This window comes from Neovison vison, chromosome 7, assembly GCF_020171115.1.
Source record: "Neovison vison isolate M4711 chromosome 7, ASM_NN_V1, whole genome shotgun sequence".
NCBI lineage: Eukaryota > Metazoa > Chordata > Mammalia > Carnivora > Mustelidae > Neogale > Neogale vison.
Window position 1 is genome coordinate 155594672 of NC_058097.1, and position 23225 is coordinate 155617896.

The 23225-nt window shown below is 41.9% G+C and overlaps 2 protein-coding genes across 2 annotated transcripts in view; both read left to right on the top strand.

Annotated features, from left to right (window-relative positions):
* The window catches only part of NLRP14 (NLR family pyrin domain containing 14), a 51727-nt gene extending 30244 nt beyond the window's left edge, over window positions 1–21483 (top strand). Inside the window, exons 10-12 of the mRNA XM_044260247.1 lie at window positions 2177–2347; window positions 3501–3620; window positions 21258–21483. Coding sequence (XP_044116182.1) covers window positions 2177–2347; window positions 3501–3620; window positions 21258–21483 — 517 coding nt within the window. The remainder of the gene's footprint in view (window positions 1–2176; window positions 2348–3500; window positions 3621–21257) is intronic.
* Window positions 21484–21581: 98 nt separating this feature from the next.
* RBMXL2 (RBMX like 2) lies at window positions 21582–22754 on the top strand. The gene has a single exon (XM_044260892.1). It carries the CDS (start codon window positions 21582–21584, stop codon window positions 22752–22754), a length of 1173 nt encoding a protein of 390 aa, XP_044116827.1.
* Window positions 22755–23225: the final 471 nt, after the last annotated feature.

A 23225-nucleotide genomic window follows, 5' to 3' on the forward strand; every position in this document is an offset into this window, starting at 1 on the left:
CTCAACTTCTGATCATCTCCAGTGATTTAGACATCTGCTGATATCTCTTTTCCTGATACTGGCAGTTTCAGCTTTTTCTCATTTTACTTTTCAAAGAATACAACATTGATTTTCTCTATGTATATATTTTTTCCTTAATTATTTGATCTTATTTCTCCTTTTTTTTTAAAGATTTTATTTATTTATTTGACAGAGAGAGATCACAAGTGGGCAGAGAGGCAGGCAGAGAGAGAGAGGAGGAAGCAGGCTCCCTGCTGAGCAGAGAGCCCGATGCGGGACTCGATCCCAGGACCCCGAGATCACGACCTGAGCCGAAGGCAGCGGCCTAACCCACTGAGCCACCCAGGCGCCTTTTGATTTTATTTTACCTTTTTTAAAATTTTTTTTACTTATTTACCAGAGAGAGCACATGCATGCATGTGCGCCCTGGAGAGCACAAGCAGGGGAAATGGCAGGCAGAGGAAGAAGCAGGCTCTCTGCTGAGCAAGGAACCAGGTATAGGACTTGACCTTAGGACCATGGGACTGTGATCCTAGTCAAAGATGCTTAACCAACTGAGCCACCCAAGCATCCCTATTTTACTGTTCTTAAATTCTTGAGCTGGATGCTTAGCTCATAAATATTTCCTCCTTTTCCAACACAAGGGTATGACTTTCCTTTAAATCACTGCATTAACTCCATCCTGTAATTGATATTAAATGTAGCATTTGTTATTTTTGAGTCTAAAATATGTAACTTCCCTCATGATTTTTTTTTCTTCAATCCATTGGTTATTTTAAAGTGTATTCCTTAATTTTCAAACTTGAAAGGGGTTTCTTGTCATCTTTTTATATTTAATCTCTAGGATTGTGTTCTAAGAACATATTTTGCATGATTACAGTTCTTTAAAATTTGTTATTTGCTTCACAACCCAGTATATAGTCCATTTTTTAGACATGTACCATAACACACTTAATATGAAGAGTTGTTGGTTGCTGTATTGTATGAGTTAATTAAGATTGCTAATTCTGCTATTTAAATCATCTATATTTTTAGTGATTTTTTATAACTATAGAGTTGTCTTTCAGTTTGTCATTCTGTTAGTTTTAGTTTTCTATATTTTGAGAACATTATAAGTGACTGCAAACATAGAGTGATTGTTTCCTGATGAATTCTTGAAATCTTTTATGTCTCATAGTGTTTTTTACCCTATGGTTTATTTTGAGTGATATTTATCTTGTGTCATAAATAGTGGGAGTATTGCTCTACCACATTAATGCCAGTTCCATCTAGGCAGTAATTTAATTTTTTTTAATACTCTGCACCTATATAGGCACTCAGTTGTTGAGTGGCTCAGTAAACATAGGTGAAAATTAAATTTAGTTGGTTAGGGACATCATCATGTGTAAAAGTTTGAATTTAACATACTTCCTCAGTTCATGGTTTATGCAAGGATCCTCCAATGACTACTGGTTGGCTAGTTGGTTAATCTATCTCCTTTAAACTAGTCTCCTTCCCATGTATAGGCAGCTGGTCTACTGTGTTTGAAATATGCCATAGAATTGTGAGTATCTTTGTAAAAGGTGTAATGTTTTTTGGTGTATTCATTTTTATTTGCATAAATGGTGTGGTGCTAAGAGACCTCATTATATACCCTGCTTTTGAAATACTCAATATCATATTTTAAAAGTCCACTTATATATCTATATGTTTTTAAATTTTATTTATTTATTTGACAGAGGGAGAGCAATCACAAGTAGGCAGAGCAGCAGGCACAGAGAGGGGGAAGCAGTCTCCCCGCTGAGCAGAAAGGCTGATGCAGGGCTGATCCCAGGACCTGGGCAGAAGTCCACCTGAGCCACTCAGGTGCCCCAGTGTATCTATATTTTTAATGATGATAAAAGATTCAACTGTTTCAGCTTTTCTTAGTGTGCTTCCCTATTTATTCCCTGGACTATAATTATGAACTTGCAATTTATGATTTAGGAAGGAATATATTCAGTCTATAAATATCTAGTAATAATGAATATTATAAGTATTTAACAGTCTTTGAATCATTTGTCTAATTGTGCCCCCCCCCCATTTTTTTTTTCTTTTTTAAGCTTCTGGAGTCGTCCTACACTCCCAGCTCACAGACGTCTTACGTGCTTGCTCTCTGGAGTAAAATTCATTTATCTTTAGTCTCTCTTCCCTTCAGGTTGGAATATTGTGGTTTGACCTCCCTGTGTTGTCAGGATCTCTCCTCTGTTTTTAGAAGCAACCAAAACCTGATAAAAATAAACCTGAGACAGAATACTTTAGGGCACGAAGGAGTGATGAAGTTATGTGAAGTCTTGAGGTCTCCTGAATGTAAACTGAAAGTTCTAGGGTAAGTCTTCACTGGATTCTCAGGGCAAAAGTTTCTTGTAACCAGGGATTGGGGAAGCTACTTATTTATTGCAGGCCTAAGGATCAACCTGATCGTGGATCCCTATGTATTTTGGAGGCCCTTACTTGTTTTTCTCCTATAGGACATTCAATTTTGAGACATACTATAGCAAAGTAGTAATAGCTGAGAACTGTAAAGCCAGACTACCTGAGTTTGAAATCTAGCTGGAACTTAATAGATACTTGAACTTACACTAGTTTCCAATCTGTGTTTTGGTTTCCTTATCTATAAAAATGGGTGAAATAATAATATCTACCCATGGTTTATTGTGAGGATCGATCAGCCAAGTCAGTAAGGCAGTAGAGGTGTCTCCCTACTATCTGAAGGTAGAGTGTTCCTATGAAACCTTTCACAAGCCAAAATGGTATAAATCTGATGCAGTTACCATTAATTTATATGGAAAAAATTTTGAGCATTGCTGGACCCAAAAAAATAACCTCTTCTAGGCTTTTCTGATACCTTAGGACATATGCACAAAATAAATTGATATGAAGCACAGATACCCACAGGCACAGTTCAAAGCTATGATGGCTTGGTGCTGAGGTGCACTGTAGGTCCCAGGGAAGGAGATTGGAGGGGCTGCTATTGTTGCTTGGGTTCCTGCTTGCTGCAACCCAAATGCCAAATGCTATTTTTGCTTTTTACCTATGTGTGTGTGTGTTTAGAGCAAAAATCTTTTAACTTCCTTCAGTTATCAAAAACAGGTGCTAATGTAGCTCTCTCATAAAGGTGATGTGGTATAGCCACGACCTTTGCAAAAGCAGAGGTATGGTATCTATATTGAGAACTGTGCATATAACACCTAACAGTGTTATATGTTAGCTATTGTCCTCACTAGTAGTACTGTTTTGCTTGAGTAGAAAAAAGCTCTTGGGAGGATTCTCTTAAATTTTAACCTATTTCTATTTCTGCTCTATATTCCATTTTCCTTCGCCTGCTATGTTCCCTTGGTATATCACTCACACTTTCCTTGCCCCATTCCCCATGTTTGTCTCTACATCAACAGTCTTTCTCTGAAAAACAAATTCTTCAGAGAAATTACAGGACTGTGGGAAAATTGAGTACAAGAAGAGATATTCCCTTGTTTTCTCAGGGTATGCAAAGAGGCGTTTGATGAGGAAGCCGGGAAACTTCTGGAAGCTGTGCAAGTTAGCAACCCACACCTTATCATTAAGCATGACTATACTGATCACAATGACGAAGATCGTTCCTGGTGGCGCTGTACCTGATTTAAAGAACCTAATGTTCTTTTAAAAAGTGAAATAAAGGCCTCAGAGTGACAAGGTTTGGGGGCTTTTAGCTTTAGATGCTTTGTGCCCAGATGGTGTTTGATGTCTGTTAGATGTAGGTGAGTCATTTCTCTGTAAAGTATCTGTTCTACTTCACATGGGGTTTGAGAGGCTAAAATAAAATGAAAAACATAAGCTCTGTGAAAGGTATAACGTGTTTTTAATTGAATGTAGGGCTTAAGAATTCAGATGTGAGAAGCCTATAAATGAGACTGGAGCACCAGGCCAGGGTAGATTATGTTAGAGCATCTGGTTTCCTCTCTCTCCCTTGCCCAGATGGCTTCCTTCACAGCCTCACCATCTCTGGCATGTTTTACTGGCAAGTTTTGTGTTCCTGGAACCACTGGGTCTAAATCACTTGGGTGTTTCATAGAATCCAGATTCTTGGGCCCCACATCAGACTTTGAATCAAAATACCTGGATGAAGGTCCTAGGAACTGGCATTTTAAATTATTTCCCAGGCAGCTTTTAGGTACATTACTATTTGAGAATGGCTGGTTTCTCAATTGAAATGGGAGTCTACTTCCTCAGTGAACATTATCCGTAGCCTGTTGTGAAGATATAAGTAGATATAGGATTATTGGGATTAGACCTATTCTTCCATTTCACATTTGACAATCCCAAATGTGAAATCTGACACAGTAACATTTTCTGTGAAAGACTGTTTAAACCTTTTCAGAGCATCACCGAGGACGGTGACTTTACTATTTTCTCTTATAAGGCTATAAAACTTTAATAGAAGATTGCACTGCAAGGAAATTCACAGTCATATTATTTATGAATATATATGCATAAATATTAATATTTGAAAATTCCAAAATTGAATTTAAATATATCATGAATTAGGGGGGTCTTCCTGGCTCAGCTGATACAGCATGTCACTCTTGATCTCCAGGTTGTGAGTCTGAACCCCATGTTGGGTGTAGAGATAACTTAAATATAACATTTTAAATATACACTGTAAATATAATATGACTTACAACAGAAGTACAAAAAGACAAATATTAGGAATGTTGTAATTTATGTTATTGATTGATGGAGAAAGGCTAAATAATCACTTCAGCATATGTTGATAAGGCATTTAACAAAACTGTTTTTTGGTCAGATACTTATTTCAAAACATAAGGAATTTTTACTTTGTACTATTAACAGTATACTAGAACCACAGTGATCTAAATTTTGGAAACACACCTGGTGTCACTGCTATCAGATAATCCATGGGCCAGGATTGGGGAGTGAAGGCAGATGGGGCTGGGGCCAACCTTGTGCAAGTGCAAGGTCAGACACTGTCTTTAAAGTATTTCTAGTCATTTATGGATATTTTGCATTAATGTTGACTTAAAAGATATTCCACTAAAATGTTTATCTTGATTCTTGAGTCTTTCCCTATCTCCTTCCCTAAATTGTGCATCCCCTAAGTTACCCCCCTCATCCTAAATCCAGCCCTGGAGAATAGAATTTGCAATTTCAAATAGTGTAGTTACAGGGTCAAAAAGGATAGTCAAAGATTCAAATAGGGTGATCAAAATAAACTTTGGCTTTGTTGGATTTTTTTTTTATTCTTTACATTTTCTTTTTTTTTTCTTCCAATTTATTTATTTTCAGAAAAACATTATTCATTATTTTTTCACCACACCCAGTGCTCAATGCAAGCTGTGCCCTCTATAATACCCACCACCTGGTACCCCAACCTCCCACCTCCCCGCCACTTCAAACCCCTCAGACTGTTTTTCAGAGTCCATAGTCTCTCATGGTTCACCTCCCCTTCCAATTTACCCAAATTCCCTACTCCTCTCTAACGCCCCTTGTCCTCCATGCTATTTGTTATGCTCCACAAATAAGTGAAACCATATGATAATTGACTCTCTCTGCTTGACTTATTTCACATTTTCAAGTAACTTTATTTCATAAATTCTTATTTGTTATTATTTGAATTTATTCTCACAGTATGCTAACTCCTTAAGTTAGATTCTTACTGATTTCTAGCCTTTTTATTGTAAGTATTAAAGTATAAATTTCCCTTTATTTATATTTTAGCTGAATTCCTATGCTTGAATACGGAGTTATTTTCAGTAGCCTTCATGTCCAAATGTTTTCTTACAGTGGGATTTTTTTTCTGTGATCCATATGTCAAATAGAAGTATTTGTAATTTTCAGACTTAAGGGTTTTTAAAGTTATCTTTGTTGGGGTGCCTGGGTGGCTCATTTAAGTGTCTGCTTTCTGCTCGGGTCATGATCCTGGGGTCCTGGGGTCCTGGGATCTAGCCCGGCATCACAGTGGGTTCCCTGATCAGCAGGAGGCCTGCTTCTCCTTCCCCTCCCCTTTGGGATTATCTTTTAATCATACGGAACATTTGCACTGCTAGCTCACAAGAATTATTTACATTGCTATCAGTTTTCTACAAAATAATCTCTATACCCTTCATTGTGAATCTCCTGATCAAATACCAAATCAAGAATCAAAGAACTGTTAAATTTTTTAATATGTCTCAGTTTATCTTTTTAAGAGCTTGAGGGGGAAATTAATTTGAACTATGTAGCATCAAACAAAGTGGCTGGAAGGGCTCCACCCAAAAACAGGAGGAAGTCTTAATAAAGATGTGAAAGCAAAAAAATTATTTGAATGGCAATAACTTAAGCATTATAAGCTTTCTTGGAAAAGGCCAGTTGGCTATTTGTGATTGGTTGTCCTTAGGTTTCAATTTAACCTTGAGACACTTACAGATTTATGTTTTGATATGCTTGGATATTGTCATGAGCATGTTATGAAGGCGCACACAGGAGTCTTTCCACAGTTTTAAAGTTAACATAATTATAAAGCAGGTTCAGGATTCCAAACTCTGTGACATTTCACCATGTGATTAATGGGCCTCCTATAAGGCACACAAAGTAATGCACAAGACAAGTCCTACGACAAACTAAACAGGACAGGGGGTAGGAGGTTAACAAACCAAATGTGAAATCATCACATTGTTAAGTCCTTGGTCCCATGTAAGTGGGCTCTCAGGACTCAGTGCTTATGTTCAAGGGTGAAGGATCCCTGTTCTTTGCAAAGATCAATCAGGCAGAGCCTTCTGTAGTCACTGCCTTTGAGAAGTAATCATAAAGCAGTCATTGCTTGGAGAGTCTTAACAGTTTGTTGCAAAAATCCTACTTTGTTAAAGGATTAACAAAGTCAGTCTTGGGCCCCCACTGTTCCTGTGGGTTATAAGTAGAGTGTGTTATCAGCCGGTGCTGATGTTTCTGTGGGTTATAAGTTGAGTGTGTCATCAACTGGTGCCGGTCTTGGTGGAAATACCCTAGGTGCTTGTGTCACTGCTTAACACAAACCACTGCTCAATACGAGTGATGGCATCTTGCTCGCTATAGTAGGCTGCTATGATATCAGAAGCATTATGATTTTCATACTTGAGTTACCTTTAACATGGAGGCTAAAAGATATTTATGTCTCACTATCACCTCTGAATCTTGGTCTAGGAGCTAATGAACTTTAGGGAGGGAGGTGTAGAAAAAGGACAACAGTCTTCACCCAACCATGCTACTGTTGTTTATAATATATTTCAGTCTTCAAGCTTCCTGTCTCACAGCTCTAGAAATTTCCTAAGAAAACCTTTGGAATTTTCTAAGCGGGAAGATCAATGGCCTTATCTTTTGTCATACTATTTGGTCTTCTGTTCTCAGTTCCTGAAATTGCCTCAGAGCTATAAAAATGAAATGGGTGTCTTGTTGTTCATAACGAGCCTCTTCCAATGACAAGTTTATGTTAATGAGGTGACCTTTGGAAATCCCCTGAGGATGAGGGCCAGGCTGCCTGGGGAGCCAACCTTGATTTGAAGGTTAGAATTTTCAGTCACAGCACCTGATGGGGGTGGTGCTGGTGGAGTGGGGGGGCCTGTTGTAGGTTGAATCCCCCCAATAGCCAGTAATTTAATCAATCATGCCTATGTAACGGAGCCTCCATAAAAACCCAAGAGTGTTTGTAGAACTTCCAGGATGGTGAACCAGCACATTTGAACCCGCTAGTCCCCAAACTCCATGGGACAGAAGCTCCTGCTTTTAGGGACCTTGCCCTACATATCTCTTCATCTGGCTATTCATATACTTCTTCTGTTGTATTGTAATAATCCAGTAATAGTGATGTCAAGAACAAATATAGAAAAATTAAACTTCCTTACAACTTACAGCCCATTGACAAGTAACTGGTACAGGCAGAGTGATCTTCCTCATTGCTTAGCTGCCTCAATGGTAATACTTTGTTAGAGGCAAAAGGCAACAATAGCTTGACGCTTGACATTAGCTTGACCTCCAGGATCCCATAAAAATCCCTTTGGAAACTTCCTTTATCTCTGCCTTGCCCCCTCACTCCCAAGATATGTTAGCAGTCATCCTTCAAGCATATGGCCCACTGATAAACTTCTGAAGGGTCTCATGATTAGTTTTACTAAATAGTAATAAATGACCTTTTCCTAACAACAGCTAGCCCTCCAAGGTCCCAGAAACCTTGTTATCACCAATCACCTCCTTACTTGAAAGTATATAATCGGCCATTCCTCACAACCCAATGCTGCTCTTTCTGCCCACAGTTCCTGTCTTTGGGCTTTAATAAAAACACCCTTTTTGCACCAAAGATGTGTCAAGAATTCTTTCTTGACTCTTCAGTCCCGAACCCCAGCATTTCTATCCATAAGTATATTGATTTCCTGAGTCTGTGAACCACTCTAACAAGTTAATCAAACCCAAGGAGGGGGTGTTACCAAATAGTATTTGATGTTACCAAACTATCACAGGCACTAACCCAGAAAAGGAATGGGTGAGACTCGGCCCGCTGCTATACCCAGCTGGTCCCTTACAGGGAATCTCAAGCCCGCTGCACACATTGAAAGCATGGTTCCTGGCTGGGTTTGCCAACACTGTTGCTGAACAAACTCTGATAAACTTGTCCTAAGATAAGTCAGTAACTCAAGAAACAAGGGTTAAGAAGAGAAAGGGAGAAATTTATTTTGGGTGGCAGCACCTGAGGGAGGTGACAGGCTCAAGCCGTAACAACTACCTCTCCAACAGTAAGATAGACACCTAGAGTTTTGCAGACACTTTTGGGGTTGGGGCGTACCTGAAAGAGAGCAGGCAGAGAGCACGTGATCAGGGGTGGGGGTCAGTATATGTTCAGCCCATGATCTTGGGCAGTGAAGGGGACGTGTGGCATGTGATCCTCTAGGCATGCTATTACTATCAGGGGTTTTCTGGTCTGGCCATTGGAATGTTCCAGTTATTGTCAGTACCTCAGAAAGTACAATAAGAAATAATTGTTGGGGTCTATAGTTGAGGAAGAGGGATCACTAACAGACTGTAATTTATGTTCGAAGCATAGATTAACAACCTGGACTTCAAATTGTCATCTGCTATGGGGGCAGTCTTGTGGGACTCAGTTCTTATTAACCTGTGGAATGTGATGCTATTTCTAGGTAGGTAGTGTCCGAATTGAGTGAATTTATAGGATATTCAGTCAATGTCTCAGGAGAATCAATAAGTGGCGTGGGAAAAACACATGGTACCTTAACATGGTCAATATACTTTTTTTTTCCTTTAGATTTTATTTATTTGATAGAGATGGCAAGAGAGGGAACACAAGCAGAGGGAGTGGGAGAGGGAGAAGCAGGCTTCCCGTTGAGCGGGGAGCCTGATGCAGGGCTTGATCCCAGAACCCTTTCCGGGATCATGACCTGAGCCGAAGACAGATGCTTAATGACTAAGCCACCCAGACACCCCAGTATACTTCTTTAGGAGTGAAAGAAAGGGAAAACTAGATTGAAAAGATATGTTCTTTCCAGGCTAATTAGTATACATCATTTCCTGTCTAGTCTCTCGGCTTCTCCCTTATTGCATTCTACTCTGTCTTCTACACCAAAGTAGCTTTCTTTAAAAACAAAACAGAAAACTATTTTCAAGTCTCTTTTCCCTCTCCTTCCACCTCTACTGCTTTACATCCAGTTTCAGCTCTCGACCCCCAAATAGTGTAAACCATTGACAATGTTATTTCAAACAGAATACTGTGTTCAGCTTATCATTTTGCCCCCACTGCCTTTTGCACATATCATTCCCACTAATATTTTTGTCTTCACTCCTTCATTTTTTAAATCATAGGTCCTTTACCAGAAGATAAGTTCTAAGAATAGATTAAAAGGAGGAAACTAGCAGGTTCCATTATACCAATAGGAGGAAGAAAGTCTATGAACTCATATATTGTCAATATTTTTGTCTTTCAGATGTAATTGTTTAATTAAACAGCCCTCTTTCCTATTTGTCTTCACCGCAGAATCTTCAATACCTAGGACAGTGCCTGCCCTATCAGAAGTGCCCAATAAGTATTTGTTGAATAAATGAAAGGGTATGTGAATCATGTGAGGGCTGGATCAAATTCTCCTTACTTAAAAGGCAGCATAATTTGGGCACTTGGGTGGCTCAGTCAGTTAAATGTCTGATTCTTGGTTTTGGCTCAAGTCATGATTTCAGGGGTCCTAGAATTGAGCCCTGCACTGGGTTCTCAGCTTGAAGATTCCTTCTCTCTGCCTCTCCCCACCACTCATACACTCATGCACTCTCTCCAAAATAATTTTTTTAAAGATTTTATGTATTTATTTGACAGAGAGAGATCACAAGTAAGCAGAGAGGCAGGCAGAGAGAGAGGAAGGGAAGCAGGCTCCCTGCCAAGCAGAGAGCCCGATGCGGGACTTGATCCCAGGACCCTGAGATCATGACCTGAGCAGAAGGCAGTGGCGTAACCCACTGAGCCACCCAGGCGCCCTCCAAAATAAATTTTTAACAATAACAAAAAGCAGTGTTTTTGTTCCACTTTCCAATATGTCACTCTCCCTTCTCACCAAACAACACAGCGATTTCTTCTCAATTCCCTGAATGTTGCAAGTTTTTCACCACTAGTCCTTTGCACTGGTGATCTGCTCTGTCCCCTCGGCTTTTCCACAGGACTGACTCAACGATCTTTGCACTGCAGTTTAAATATCCCTTGACAAGGATCTGGTTAAGTACTGTTATCTGAAATATCACTGCCTGCCCCCTTTTACTAACAGAGCATAGGTGTTTTTTTTCCTACAGCTTCTCAAAGATTTTCTTATTGTCTGTTTTCATTAACACAGTGTAAGTTCAGCAAGAGCAGGAACTATGGCTCTTTCCTTCAGTGTTGTATTTCCAGCCCACAGCACAGTGTCACCCAGTGTGGGCTCTGAACGAACAAACGAATGAATGAATGAAAGCAAAAATATCCCACTACTCCTGAAGGCAGCTGTATTACTTGCCAACTTACTAGCAACTCGTGAAACTGTGACTCCCACAGTTTGGAAATGCCCAGCTTTTTGGAAACTCATGGATTTGCAGCCTCTGCATCCCTCTGTAGCCCCTGAATTCCAAATCTGGTGGGGAGGAGGGCACTTATTTCCAGTTGGCTTTTGTGAATCACTAAGTGCAGTGAATCTGCCCTCAGGTCCTGTGACAAAGCCTGGAAGGGCCAGGAGATTCCTGCGGAGTGTCTGCTGTTGTGGAGAGGGGAGAAGGCGAGCTCAGCAAGGTAGGGAAGGCAGAGCAGAGTGCACAGATGAGACAGGGGCCTGGTACTGTTGGAGGGCGTAGCTTTTGGTGGTTCAGGGCGCGGGGGCCGTCCTGATCAGGTTTGCAGGGAGCAGGACTTGCAGCCTGTGTAGTCCACTCCTGGAGCTTGTGTCGCTGAGATAGACACCCTCAGAACCTGGCTTGGGGTGCGCAGTTCACAGCATGGATATTCTTGGAAAGGAAGGACCCCAACCTTGGCCTCCAAAGACAGAGAAAACAGGACCCTGGACAGCGCTTAGAATCCACAAAGGCAGGGCTTGCGTTACTTTGGATTCCCAGATCTTTTCCACTGAGGCAATTTTGCCACTCATAATAAAGCTGAGATCCCAATCTGTGGGGCCACTATCCTAGAGTTGGGCAGAAATGGATTTCCCAAAAATGGACACCTGTTATTCACCAAAATAATATAAATTTCTTTGAAACAAGAGGAACATTTAAAAAAACAGTCTTTTGGTCATATTATTTGAATAAATCAGGGGATACTAATAGATATGAAAAGTACAAAGGTGGTAGCCAGGGGCTGGAGAGAATGTGGAGTTAATGGGTACAGTCTCAGTTTTGCTAGATGAAAATAATTCTAAGGTTGGTTTCACAATGTGAATATACTCAATGCTACTGTAAAGAGAAACTCTTTTTTATTAAGGTTTTTATTTATTTCTTGGGCAGACAGAGATCACAAGTAGGCAGACACCCAGAGGGGCGAAGGGGGGGAAAGCAGGCTCCCCACTAAGCAGAGAACCCGATGTGGGGCTTGACCCTAGGACCCTGGGATCATGACCTGAGCCAAAGGCAGAGGCTTTAACCCACTGAGCCACTCAGGCGCCCCAAGAGAAACTCTTATTTTCATTTACTTCAAATGCAATATTCTGAATACTACACTACTTCTGACACTTCTGGTCACCACATGGGTACGCATCCAGCAATTCTCCCAACACCAGCTGGATGTCCTACAATTCAACTCAGTTCTGACACTATCCACCTGGAGAGAGCCTCATATCCCACAGGTTGAAAGCTCAGTCCTTTACCACTGCCCCCCACCCCACCAGATTGTGCTTCTGATCCACCAGCTATGAAATGGAGGTTCTCCAGACCCTCTTTTCAGGTTTGATTAACATGTTAGAATGGCTCACAAAACTGAGGAAAACATTTTACATATTAGAGTACCAGTATGTTACAAAATGATGTAACTCAGAAACAACCAGATGGAAGACATGCTGAGGGCAAGGAATGCGGAAAGGGGGCAGAGCTTACATGCTCTTCCTGAGTAAGATTGCCACTCTCCCTAGCACCCCCTCATTCACCAGCCTGGAGGCTCTCCAAACCCAGGATTTTTGTGGAGACTTCATTATATATCTGTGATTGATTAAATCACTGGCCTTGGTGATTGAACTCAATCTCCAATCTCTATCCTCTCCAGAGAGGTGGGGATGGGTGGGGCTGGAAGTTCCAACCCTCTAAGCAAGAGGTTGGTTCCCTTGGCAACCAGCTACCATCCTCGGGTGCTTTCCAAAAGTTGCACATTAACATAAACTTAGGTGTGGTTGTATGGGGAGGACACTCCTTTCACCGTTGTGGTCCTGGAGCTATTTCAGGAATCCATGACAAAAGACTAAATATTAAAAGATGCTCCCATTGTTCTTACTCTCCTTAAGAGCTATGAAAGAGAAATCTTGGACCAACACCAAAATATAGAATAAACCACAATATCACAACTACTCAACTATATACCTAAAAATGTTAAAAGTGGCAAATTTTATGTGTTTTTACCACAACATTAAAAATTACCAAGGGAAAAAAAAAAGTGGTGCCCAAGCTGCAGAGTGACTGGGAAGCTCCCTCCTCACTGTCAAGGAGCTTGTGTCATAGTACAGAGCCACAGGATCACTCCATGTGTCTGGATGGCTGGCCCAGAAGTCAGTCCCTGGAGATACTGGAAACAGATTCAGGGTCCTATTCCACAGGCACTGGTGCTGCTTCTAGAGCTAGTCCCCCGACCTTCCCATTAGGAAGGATGGGGATCTCATTCAGTTGACTCTCCTTTCTACCCGGAGAAAATGGGGACGTTCATGGCAGTTCCTTTCTGTTCTCCAACTCTTCCTTTGCAGAGATTATTATTGTTACTAGGGAAGAGTGATTTTCTTTTTCTAGAAATGTCATCTTCATTCCCTGATAGTAGATAGATTTCTTTTTTTGTTGTTGTTGTTCATCTTAAAGCTTCTCTACCTACTAAATCCCATACTGCAGCCTGTGCAATACTCCATAAGGAATGCCTCTGCACCCCCTTGCCTGGCTCTCCTTACTTTGATGTACCCATCCCTGTCCAGCAGTATTCACATCTTCATTAATTATTAAGATCTGCTATCGTTTGCTGCCAGAAGGTTGTAAAGGAGTGAAAAATAGTATTAGCATTCTTTTTCATTGACACCTGGGGGACAGCTATAAACATAAAATACTCAACCTTTACCATTTTGCAATTTCAAATAAAATAATTATTACTTTAAAATATTTCAAAATGAGGGGTACCTGGGTAGCTCAGTCTGTTGAGCATCCAACTCTTGATCTCAGCTTAGGTCTTGATCTCAGGGTTATGCTCCACAGTGGGCGTGGAACCTACTTAAAAAAAAAATTCAAAATAAGTAGCCCAGACCATGAGTATCAGAACTTAAAACAACCATGTATGTTAGACCTCTCCATTGTAATTTAGCAGGGCAGAAATTCAGGTGGCCTGGGGATCCCACGTGCAACCAGCAGTTTTGTTGCGACAGAGCCCTAAGCTATGGGGTTTGTGCTAACTCTGGGCAATTAGTGTCAGAAGTAAGTTAAGTCGTAGGATATCCCATTGGTGTGAAAGAATTGAGAACTCTTCTTAGAAAATGACACACCATCTCCCCTTGATTACTACAATAGCCTCCTAGCCAACTACAAATTTAAGAATTCCCACAACCCCCTCAGTTTCCATAATTCAGTAGAAAGACCTACAGAACTCAGTAAAGTGCTATACTTAGGATTCATTTATTATGAAGGATGCAAATAAACAACCAAATGAAGGGGTACATAAGGCATATTCAGGGAGTAGGTCTGCAGCTTCCTTACCCCCTCCAGGCAAGTGACTGTCCCAGCACATCCACGTGTTCACCAAACAGGAAGTTCCCTGAACTCCGTTGTTAAGTGTTTTCATATAAGCTTTCACTGCAGGGGCATGGTTAATTAAATCATTGGCCATGGTGATTGAACCCAATCTTCAGGCCCTTTTCCCCTTTCCAGAGTCACGTTCTAACTCTTTAATCACATGGCTCTTTCATTTAGTGACCAGCCACCATCCTGAAACTATTTAGGGGCCCCTCTAGGATTTACCCCATTAGCATAAACTCAGATATGGTGGAAAGGGCTTATGAGTAACAAAAGATATTTCTATTGCTTGGGAAATTCCAAGGGTTTTAGACAAAGATTAAGTATGTTTTTTATTGTACCCCAGGCCACCCCTTAGTCTTTGATCTCATGGATCCCTTATAGCAAAAAGATCATATCTGTCTGAACATAAGAGATAACAGCAGCATTTGGAAGAGTCAATGTGGGTAGAGATAAGAGGCTTCTAATGCAATTTCCCAAGACATCTGACCATCAATATCAGTATTATAATTTTACCAACAATGTAGATATAAGACCATATTTCATTATGATAAACATAATCTGAAAAATAAAAGTCAAAAGATATCAACCTATTACTAGAGTTCCATTCAGTCCAGGCCATCATATTGTATGAAAATATATCCCAGGATGAGGCCACTCATGTTCATAGGCTTCTGTTTGATCTCTGCAGTTTCCAAAAGCAGGTGTGGCTTCAGCACCATAGCACTACACAGCTTCACTCTTTCAGGCATCTGGTATAACTGAGCTAAGAGATAGTATCATCTCCTGTTTTGAGCCTCTTTCTAAGTGTTAATGAATTCGAGATTCCCTCATTATATAACTTATTTGTTTGTTTATTTATTTATTAGTCTAGCAGGTACTCCCCACAGTCTACTCCCTAGAGTAGGGTTATACAGGTACAGAACGAGTGGGCTATTTTTACTATTACACATAGCTACATTCACTGTTAATCACGGTTTTCACAAATAGGGTAAAGGTATACTCCATCAGGTCCTTAGGAATTCTGACATAAGGATTTAAAATACAGTTTCTTATTTAGGAATTATCCCTGCTTCTGGAGCTTATAGCTGCAGCCTCGGTCCTGTGACCATTAGGTAAGAAAAAGAAAATTGAGGTGATAAGGGAAAGAAAGAAAAATTATAGTCATTAGTCATCTTCCCATGGGAAGAGGAATAATCATGCCATCATCCTCTTCCAGTCCTCTTCCCCAGATCCACCGGGCGGGGGGGTAGTCTGTTTAGTGAGAACATGTCTTCCTTATGTTGAGTATGAGCACGTACTCATGAAGGTGTGTAAGCCAGCCTTCACATCTTTATCTCTCCCCGTTTCAGATGAACAATGTTTAATTGCCCATTCCAATTCTCTATCAAACTAGTAGTATGAGGAAGATACTTCCCTACTTGTTTATGTGCTATAAAGCATGTTCCTTGTTCTGAAGAAATATGACTTAGTGATCCAAACCGGTGCAGTTTCTTCTGTCATGGTTATTTTATTGTACTTTGAATATTTGTATCTTCCACTGGGTAAGCAAAGTCTATTTCAAAGTCAATATCTATTCTTATTAAGACCCGTTGGCGGGGTGCCTGGGTGGCTCAGTTGGTTATGCGGCTGCCTTCAGCTCTGGTCATGATTCCTGGGTCGTGGGATAAAGCCTCACATTGGGATCCCTGCTCAGCAGAGAGCGTGCTTCTCTCTCTCTCTCTCTGCCTGCCACTCTACTTGTTTACTAAAGAAAATCTTTAAAAAAAAGTGTGGGGGGGGGCGCCTGGGTGGCTCAGTGGGTTAAAGCCTCTGCCTTTGGCTCGGGTTGTGATCCCAGGGTCCCAGGTTCGAGCCCACATCACATCGGGCTCTCTGCTCGGCGGGAGGCCTGCCTCTCCCTCTCTCTGCCTGCCTCTCTGCCTACTCATGATCTCTGTCAAATAAATAAGAAAATCTTTAAAAAAAAAAAAAGACCCCTTGGCTACCAGAATCATTTTCACTTGCCAACTGTGTTCTCCCACAGAATTTGCCATATATCATCTGTAATCTTTTGTTGGCAGAAAGAATGGTTGTTCATGGCATTTTGTACTCCAGAGCTGCAAGAGGAGTACGTCTAGATTCAGGGCATATCTGCAGTGCTCCAGTATCTGTGCATTTCATACATGCAGGTAGCCTCATCAAACAAGTACACAGGACTACCCACTAGTGAATTCCAAGCACCTTGTGAACCTGCAAATTGGTTCTTACGATGGGCATCAACATGTTCTACTGTAATGCATCCCTCAAATTCTCAGTCATTTCAATAGGGCCATGCCTCATAAGGGCATCTCTCTTATTTTACATTTTTTAAAATTTATTAGGTAATCTCTACCCCAACATGGAATTCAAACTCATGACTCCAAGATCAAGAGTTACATGCTCTACCTACTGAGCCAACCAGGTGCTAGATACCCTTGGTAAATCTTCCATTGCTTTTTCACCTGACCATATGGCCAGGCCAATGGACACCATCCATGAGTCAGTATCATTGTTCAGTTCTTCAATCACCACTGGAAAACCAGCATGTAATTCAGCCAACCACACTGATTTGTTTTTACCCTCTTCAAAAACAATTTTTAGCCTTCTAAAGAGGATGCTGTCCATTTTCCTTGGAACTGCCATCCATAAACCAAGCAGCTCCTTGTTGGTCAGTTGAGAACTGTTTACAGGGCACTGTTAATAGAAGAGAATCTTGCAGCTCCTCATGTGGTCCCAAAGTCAGTCCCAGGGGGAAAAGTCTACTTGCCTTGCTTGTGAATCTACTGGGTAACTTGCTGCATTCCTCTGATGGCATATTCCTCTACAAATCATTTCCATTTTGTTATAGAAGTCTTCTGGGCACTGCCCCTCTCTATTAGTGTGTTTCTGTGACCTCACCCTATTATCAGTGTTATTTCTGGTTGAAAGATTATTTTTCATTTAAAAATTTTAAAATTGTAGTTAAATGCACTTAATGTGAAGTCTACCATCTTAACCATTTTTAAGTGTACCGTTCAGTAGTGTTAAGTATAATTGTGCAACCAATCCCTAGAATTTTTTCATCTTGCAAAATTGAAGCTCTGTACCAATTAAACAACAACTAATTTTCCCCTCCCTCCAGTCCCTAGCAACCATTGCTCTACTTTCTCTTCCTATAAACTTGACCATTCTAGATACCTCGCATAAGTGGAATCATTACTCAGTACTTATCTCTTTTGTGACTGGAGTGTTTCACATAGCATAATGTCCTCAGGCTTCATCCATGTTGTAGGTAGTGTCAGAATTTCCTTCCTTTTTCAGGCTAATATTACATGTACGTATATACTACATTTTGTTTATCCACTCATCTGTGCATGGATAGTTGAGTTGCTTCTACCTCTTGGCTATTTTGTGAATGTTGCTACGAACATATCAGAGACCCCACTTTCAATTCTTTTGGATATATACCCAGAAGTAGATTGGAGATCATATGATAATTCTTTTTTTTTTTTTTTTCCCTGAAGAACCACCATACTGCTTCCCAGAGTGGCTGCACCATTTTACATTACTACCAGCAGTATAGAAGTGTTCCAATTTCCCCATGTCCCTGGCAATATCTGTTCTTTTCTGGGCGTTTGTTTGTTTTGGTTTTAAATAGTAAGCATCCTAATGGGTGTGAGGTTATATGAGTACTTATATACTTCAGTCACAGCGGCAGTTTCAATCAATGTCTAAGAGCAAGCTAGTAACTTCCCCTCAAATGAAACTCTCTAGTCCAAAGTCCCAGTAGTCATTACTGCGGGGCATTCACAGAGTTTGCCATAAGCTCCAGTTTACATTCCACATGGGTCTCTGGTATAGAAAATTCGCCATACCAGCACTCCAGTTTTTATTTTATATTGTGTGGGCTTGGGCAGTCTTATTTGTTGCCATTTAGCATGTCTAACTAATACTGCTTGAAGGGTGGATTTACATGCCTGGAGTTTCACAAAACTAGGTAGGGGAAACTTTGCCATACGCAATATCCACCCACCTAATACACTCAGGTAAAAGAGAAATAGAGACCCAGTCACTTCATGTAAACATTCTAGTTTTCACCCAAATCTCTACTTTAATCCTATCAACACTTAACATTTCTGTATTCTCTCGATCTGATTACAGCTCCTGTTAGGGACGCACCAGTGGGTTTTGATACCGCAGTGCACAAGGTTCCCTTGTCTAGGAGTCCCAGAAACTACTCTCCTCCACTCCTGCCCATATGTGAAATTTAATCAGGCACCAAACGTATGATTGTATAGATAAACTTATAAACTCAGCATTTATAGGTTAGCCCTAAATAAAAACACTCAAGGTAAGCATTCAAAGAATAGAAATTGAAGGCAAAACTTCCATGTTAGTAGAGAAAAAAGAAAGGAATAAAGACAAATCATTTGATACAAAAGAATGCAAGAAAATTGGGAAAAAAGAGGCAAGAAAGGTGTGGTTAACAAGACACAATAAGCTGGCAGAAAGAAATCTGAAAAATATTGAGCTACATAAGTATTAGATAAAACAGTAAGATAAAAATTTTATAGATAATGAGGATCATTACATAATAAACATGTTTATCAGAAATACATAGAAGTTCTCAATTTATATATCCAACAATGTAATCTTAAATTACATGAAGCTAAAGTGTGCATAAAGGGAGATTGCCAAATCCACAATTATGGGAAATTTAAGAAACCATTCTCAGTGATTGATAACTCTTTCAGATATAAATAGGATAAGCTAGATTTAAACATCTAGGGAAAGAATTCTACCCCCAGTATTTAGAGAATATATTTTCCTCTCAAGCATAAATGGAACATTACGCGCACGCGCACACGTGCACACACGCAGGTCACAAAGCAAATCTCAGTAAACTCAAAGAATGGAGATCATACAAAGCATTTTAAGAAATAACCTCCAGGGGCTCCTGGCTGGCTCAGTGGGTTAAAGCCTCTGCCTTCGGCTCAGGTCATGATCCCCGGGTCCTGGGATAGAGCCCCACGTCGGGCTCTCTGCTCAGTGGGGAGCCTGCTTCCTCTCTCTCTGCCTTCCTCTCTGCCTACCTGTGATCTCTGTCTGTCAAATAAATGAATAAAATCTATGAAAAAAAAAGAAATAACCTCCAAAATCTGTATGTTTGAAAACATACTTCTTTATAATTTGAGTCAAGAAAGGAAGAAATGAAAGTGAGACAATGTTAGGACCTGAACAACAGTGAAAACACACCATGTATCACAGCTCAGGACATGGTGTTAACTAGTACATAGAGAATAAGTTTTAAACTTAGATACAGTAATTAGAAGAAACATTTTTTAAAGCTCTTAAAGCACTGTCTTACCTAAAAATTTAGAACAAAAAAATACAAACTGTAAATCCAAAGACTGTGGAAAGAAGAAAAGAAAGACAATAGTAGCAAATAAAATCAAGACAGAGTATCAATGAAGAAAAAAGGCTGCTTCTTAGGAAAGATAAAATACCTCTGGTGAGACTGGTTACAAAACAGAAAGCAGAACAGAACACAGCTATCCATAAAATAAAATTTCAAATTAAAGAAAAATTAGTAATGTAGAAAAGTGTATCCTACAAAAACCAAGTCATGAACAAAATTTTTAAAAATCTGAATAGATTCAAAACTAGAAAAAACTTAGGCAAAAATCTTCCCAGCTCAATAAGGGAATGAAGATTTTAGACCAATGCCCTTTATGCTGAGAACTGTAAAATTTCTAAGTGTGAGCAAACAAAAATAAATTTATTTAAAAATAAATACATTCTGACCAGGTAGGCTTACCTTAGAAGTATAATGAGAATAAAATCTGTTAGTGCAACTCATTTCATGAATTGATCTGATGCATTTAACTTACATTCATACACATTAAAATAATCTTAAAACCTTCCAAATATATGCATTAAAGTCGGAAACATCATAAAAATTCCTGCTTTCACCACCTCTTTAAACATTATGTAGCTGTTGAAGTAAACCAATGGAACACATATGCACATGTAGATGTACACATATTACATACACAAATACTTCTCATGACTATTCAGTTAACTTTTCACATAGCAGCCTTTGAAAAGCTAAATTGTTATTTTAAAAAGCCCCCAAATACACTACAGGTTTTTTTTAGAAAGTAGTTTTAGATGTCAGAATCTCAGGCAAAGCTATGTTCACCAAGTTACTCTTCACACTTAGATCCATTCAGAGAATACTGTAAGGAGCAAATCTGAATTGTGTAATTTGTGTGAACCCAAAATGTTCTGTTTCCCTGAGATGTACCTCCTCTTCGGAGAGGAAGAGGCAAGGGCTTTAGCTTGTTCTGCTTGCTCAGCGGTGAGGAATGTCCCGGAGCTCTGTCCCGTTATTTTCCCTAAAGGTGACTTTCCGCGCAGTATCTTTATATTAAAGGGCAGTACTACATAAAACTATGAGGCCTTTGAAGGCTGGCAAACTGAAGAAAATGGCGCAGAACAGGAAAACGGTGCATCCAAAGAACGACTCCCTCTTTTTCCTAGTCCGCTAACCAACTCCCCCTACCCCCCGCCCCAACCAGGTCTTCTCTTCCCCACTGATAAGTACAAAATTCTGAATACATTTTACGTATAAACCGCATTTTTAAACTTTAAAGTTGTTATTTCATTTTTCAGTGGATTTTTTTTTCCTGTTTGAAAATTGTTTAGGTTACTTGAATCAGAATGCACAATAATTTTTCTCATTAAGACTAATGAATTAAAAAAAAATTTTTTTTAACTAACAGCTTTTCATTTCGCAACTGACCTTTCAGGAGTGAATTAAAAGACAGTAAGCCAGGGACAGGTCAAGAAGCCCAAGTTGAAAGACTTTCCCGGAAGATGCCCCCCCCCCCGGACCACCAGCCAATCAGGATTAGAAAGAGCCCCGCCAGGTTGCGGTCCCAGACCCAAAGGCACACACGCCAGCGTTCCGCTTGCGCGGCGGGGCCGCCGACTGCGGTTCCGGAGCTCCGCGACGACGCGCTGCCTGACCGGTAGGAGCCGCCGTCGACCAGCGACGGGTGCCGTCCAGGCCACGCCGGGTGCCGTCCCCTCGCCTCCTCCAACCCCCGCCACCGATCCCTCAACCGGCGGACATGGTTGAGGCAGATCGCCCCGGGAAGCTTTTCATTGGGGGGCTCAACCCCGAAACCGATGAAAAAGGCCTAGAGGCCGCGTTTGGCAAGTATGGCCGCATCAGCGAGGTTCTCTTGATGAAAGATCGAGAAACCAGCAAGTCCAGGGGCTTCGCGTTTGTCACCTTCGAAAGCCCAGCGGACGCCAAGGCCGCCGCCAGAGACATGAACGGCAAGTCCCTGGATGGTAAGGCCATCAAGGTGGCCCAGGCCACCAAGCCGGCGTTTGAGAGCGGGCGGCGAGGCGCGCCGCCGCCGTCCCGCAGCCGTGGTCGCCCAAGGGGCCTGCGCGGGAGCCGTGGGGGCGGCGGAGGCCCGCGGCGACCCCCGTCCCGGGGCGGGCCGGCGGACGACGGCAGCTACGCGGGGGATTTCGATCCGCGGCCCTCCAGGGCCCCGCTGCCCATGAAGCGCGGGCCGCCACCGCGCAGGGCCGGGCCGCCCCCCAAGAGGGCCGCACCGTCGGGTCCGGCTCGCAGCGGCGGCGGCAGCGGCATGCGTGGACGGGCTACGGCCGCGCGGGGGCGAGACGGCTATGCGGGCCCGCCGCGCCGGGAACCGCCGCCTCTGCGCCGCGACCCCTACCTAGGCCCCCGGGAGGAGGGCTACTCGCCCAGAGATGGCTACTCGACCCGAGACTACCCCCGCGAGTTTGCTCCCTCGCCCCGAGAGTACACCTACCGCGATTACGGCCACGCCAGTGCCCGGGACGACTGCCCGTCGAGAGGCTACGGCGACCGAGACGGCTATGGGGGGCGCGACCGTGACTACGCGGACCACCCAAGTGGAGGCTCCTACCGAGACCCCTTCGAGAGCTACGGAGACCCGCGCAGTACCGCCACAGCGCGGGGGCCCCCGCCTTCTTACGGCGGAGGAGGCCGCTACGACGAGTACCGCGGCTGCTCGCCTGACGTCTACGGCGGCGGCCGCGACGGTTACGGCGGCGGCCGCAGCGACCGCTACTCGAGGGGCCGCGACCGGGTAGGCAGAGCCGACCGCGGGCTCTCCCCGTCCTTGGAAAGAGGGTGCCCTCCACCGCGCGATTCTTACAGCCGCTCTGGCCGCAGGATCCCCAGGGGCGGAGGCCGCCTGGGAAGCCGCCCCGAGAGAGGGGGAGGCCGCAGCAGATACTAAGTACCAACAGACTTGGGACCAAAATGCCGTTTTCACAGAAACTAATGAAAAGAAGAGTCTGTGCCCTGGTAAACTACCCAAGGACTAGTACAAGGAAGAGTTGTTTTTACCTTTTAAGAATTTTCTGTTAACCTCCTCTCCGTGATTTTTGTGCTTTTGGGAGGAAAAAGTTAAAACTCGTTTAATTGCATTTTGGAATTGTTAACGTTTCTTTCAACAAGCTCCTGTTAAAAGTGTAAGACTTGAACCTGCGTACTAGTCTTCTTATATTTTCAAGTAAAAATTCTTCTAAAGGCTTCCTCCCTTCTAAATTTTCCTGAAAAATGAGACAAACAGTTCTAAGATCTTTTACAAACGTCTCAAAAAATGGAAAAACGGATCATTCTGTTAATTCAAACCAACTAGATTTTTGGGGGAAGAGTGGGAGGGAATTAGTGTATGCTACTCTTTAAGATTTCAGGGTGTATCTTT

Bases quoted from the DNA above. Each gene is read 5' to 3' on its own strand.
- RBMXL2 (XM_044260892.1), top strand. From the start codon at position 21,582: ATGGTTGAGGCAGATCGCCCCGGGAAGCTTTTCATTGGGGGGCTCAAC.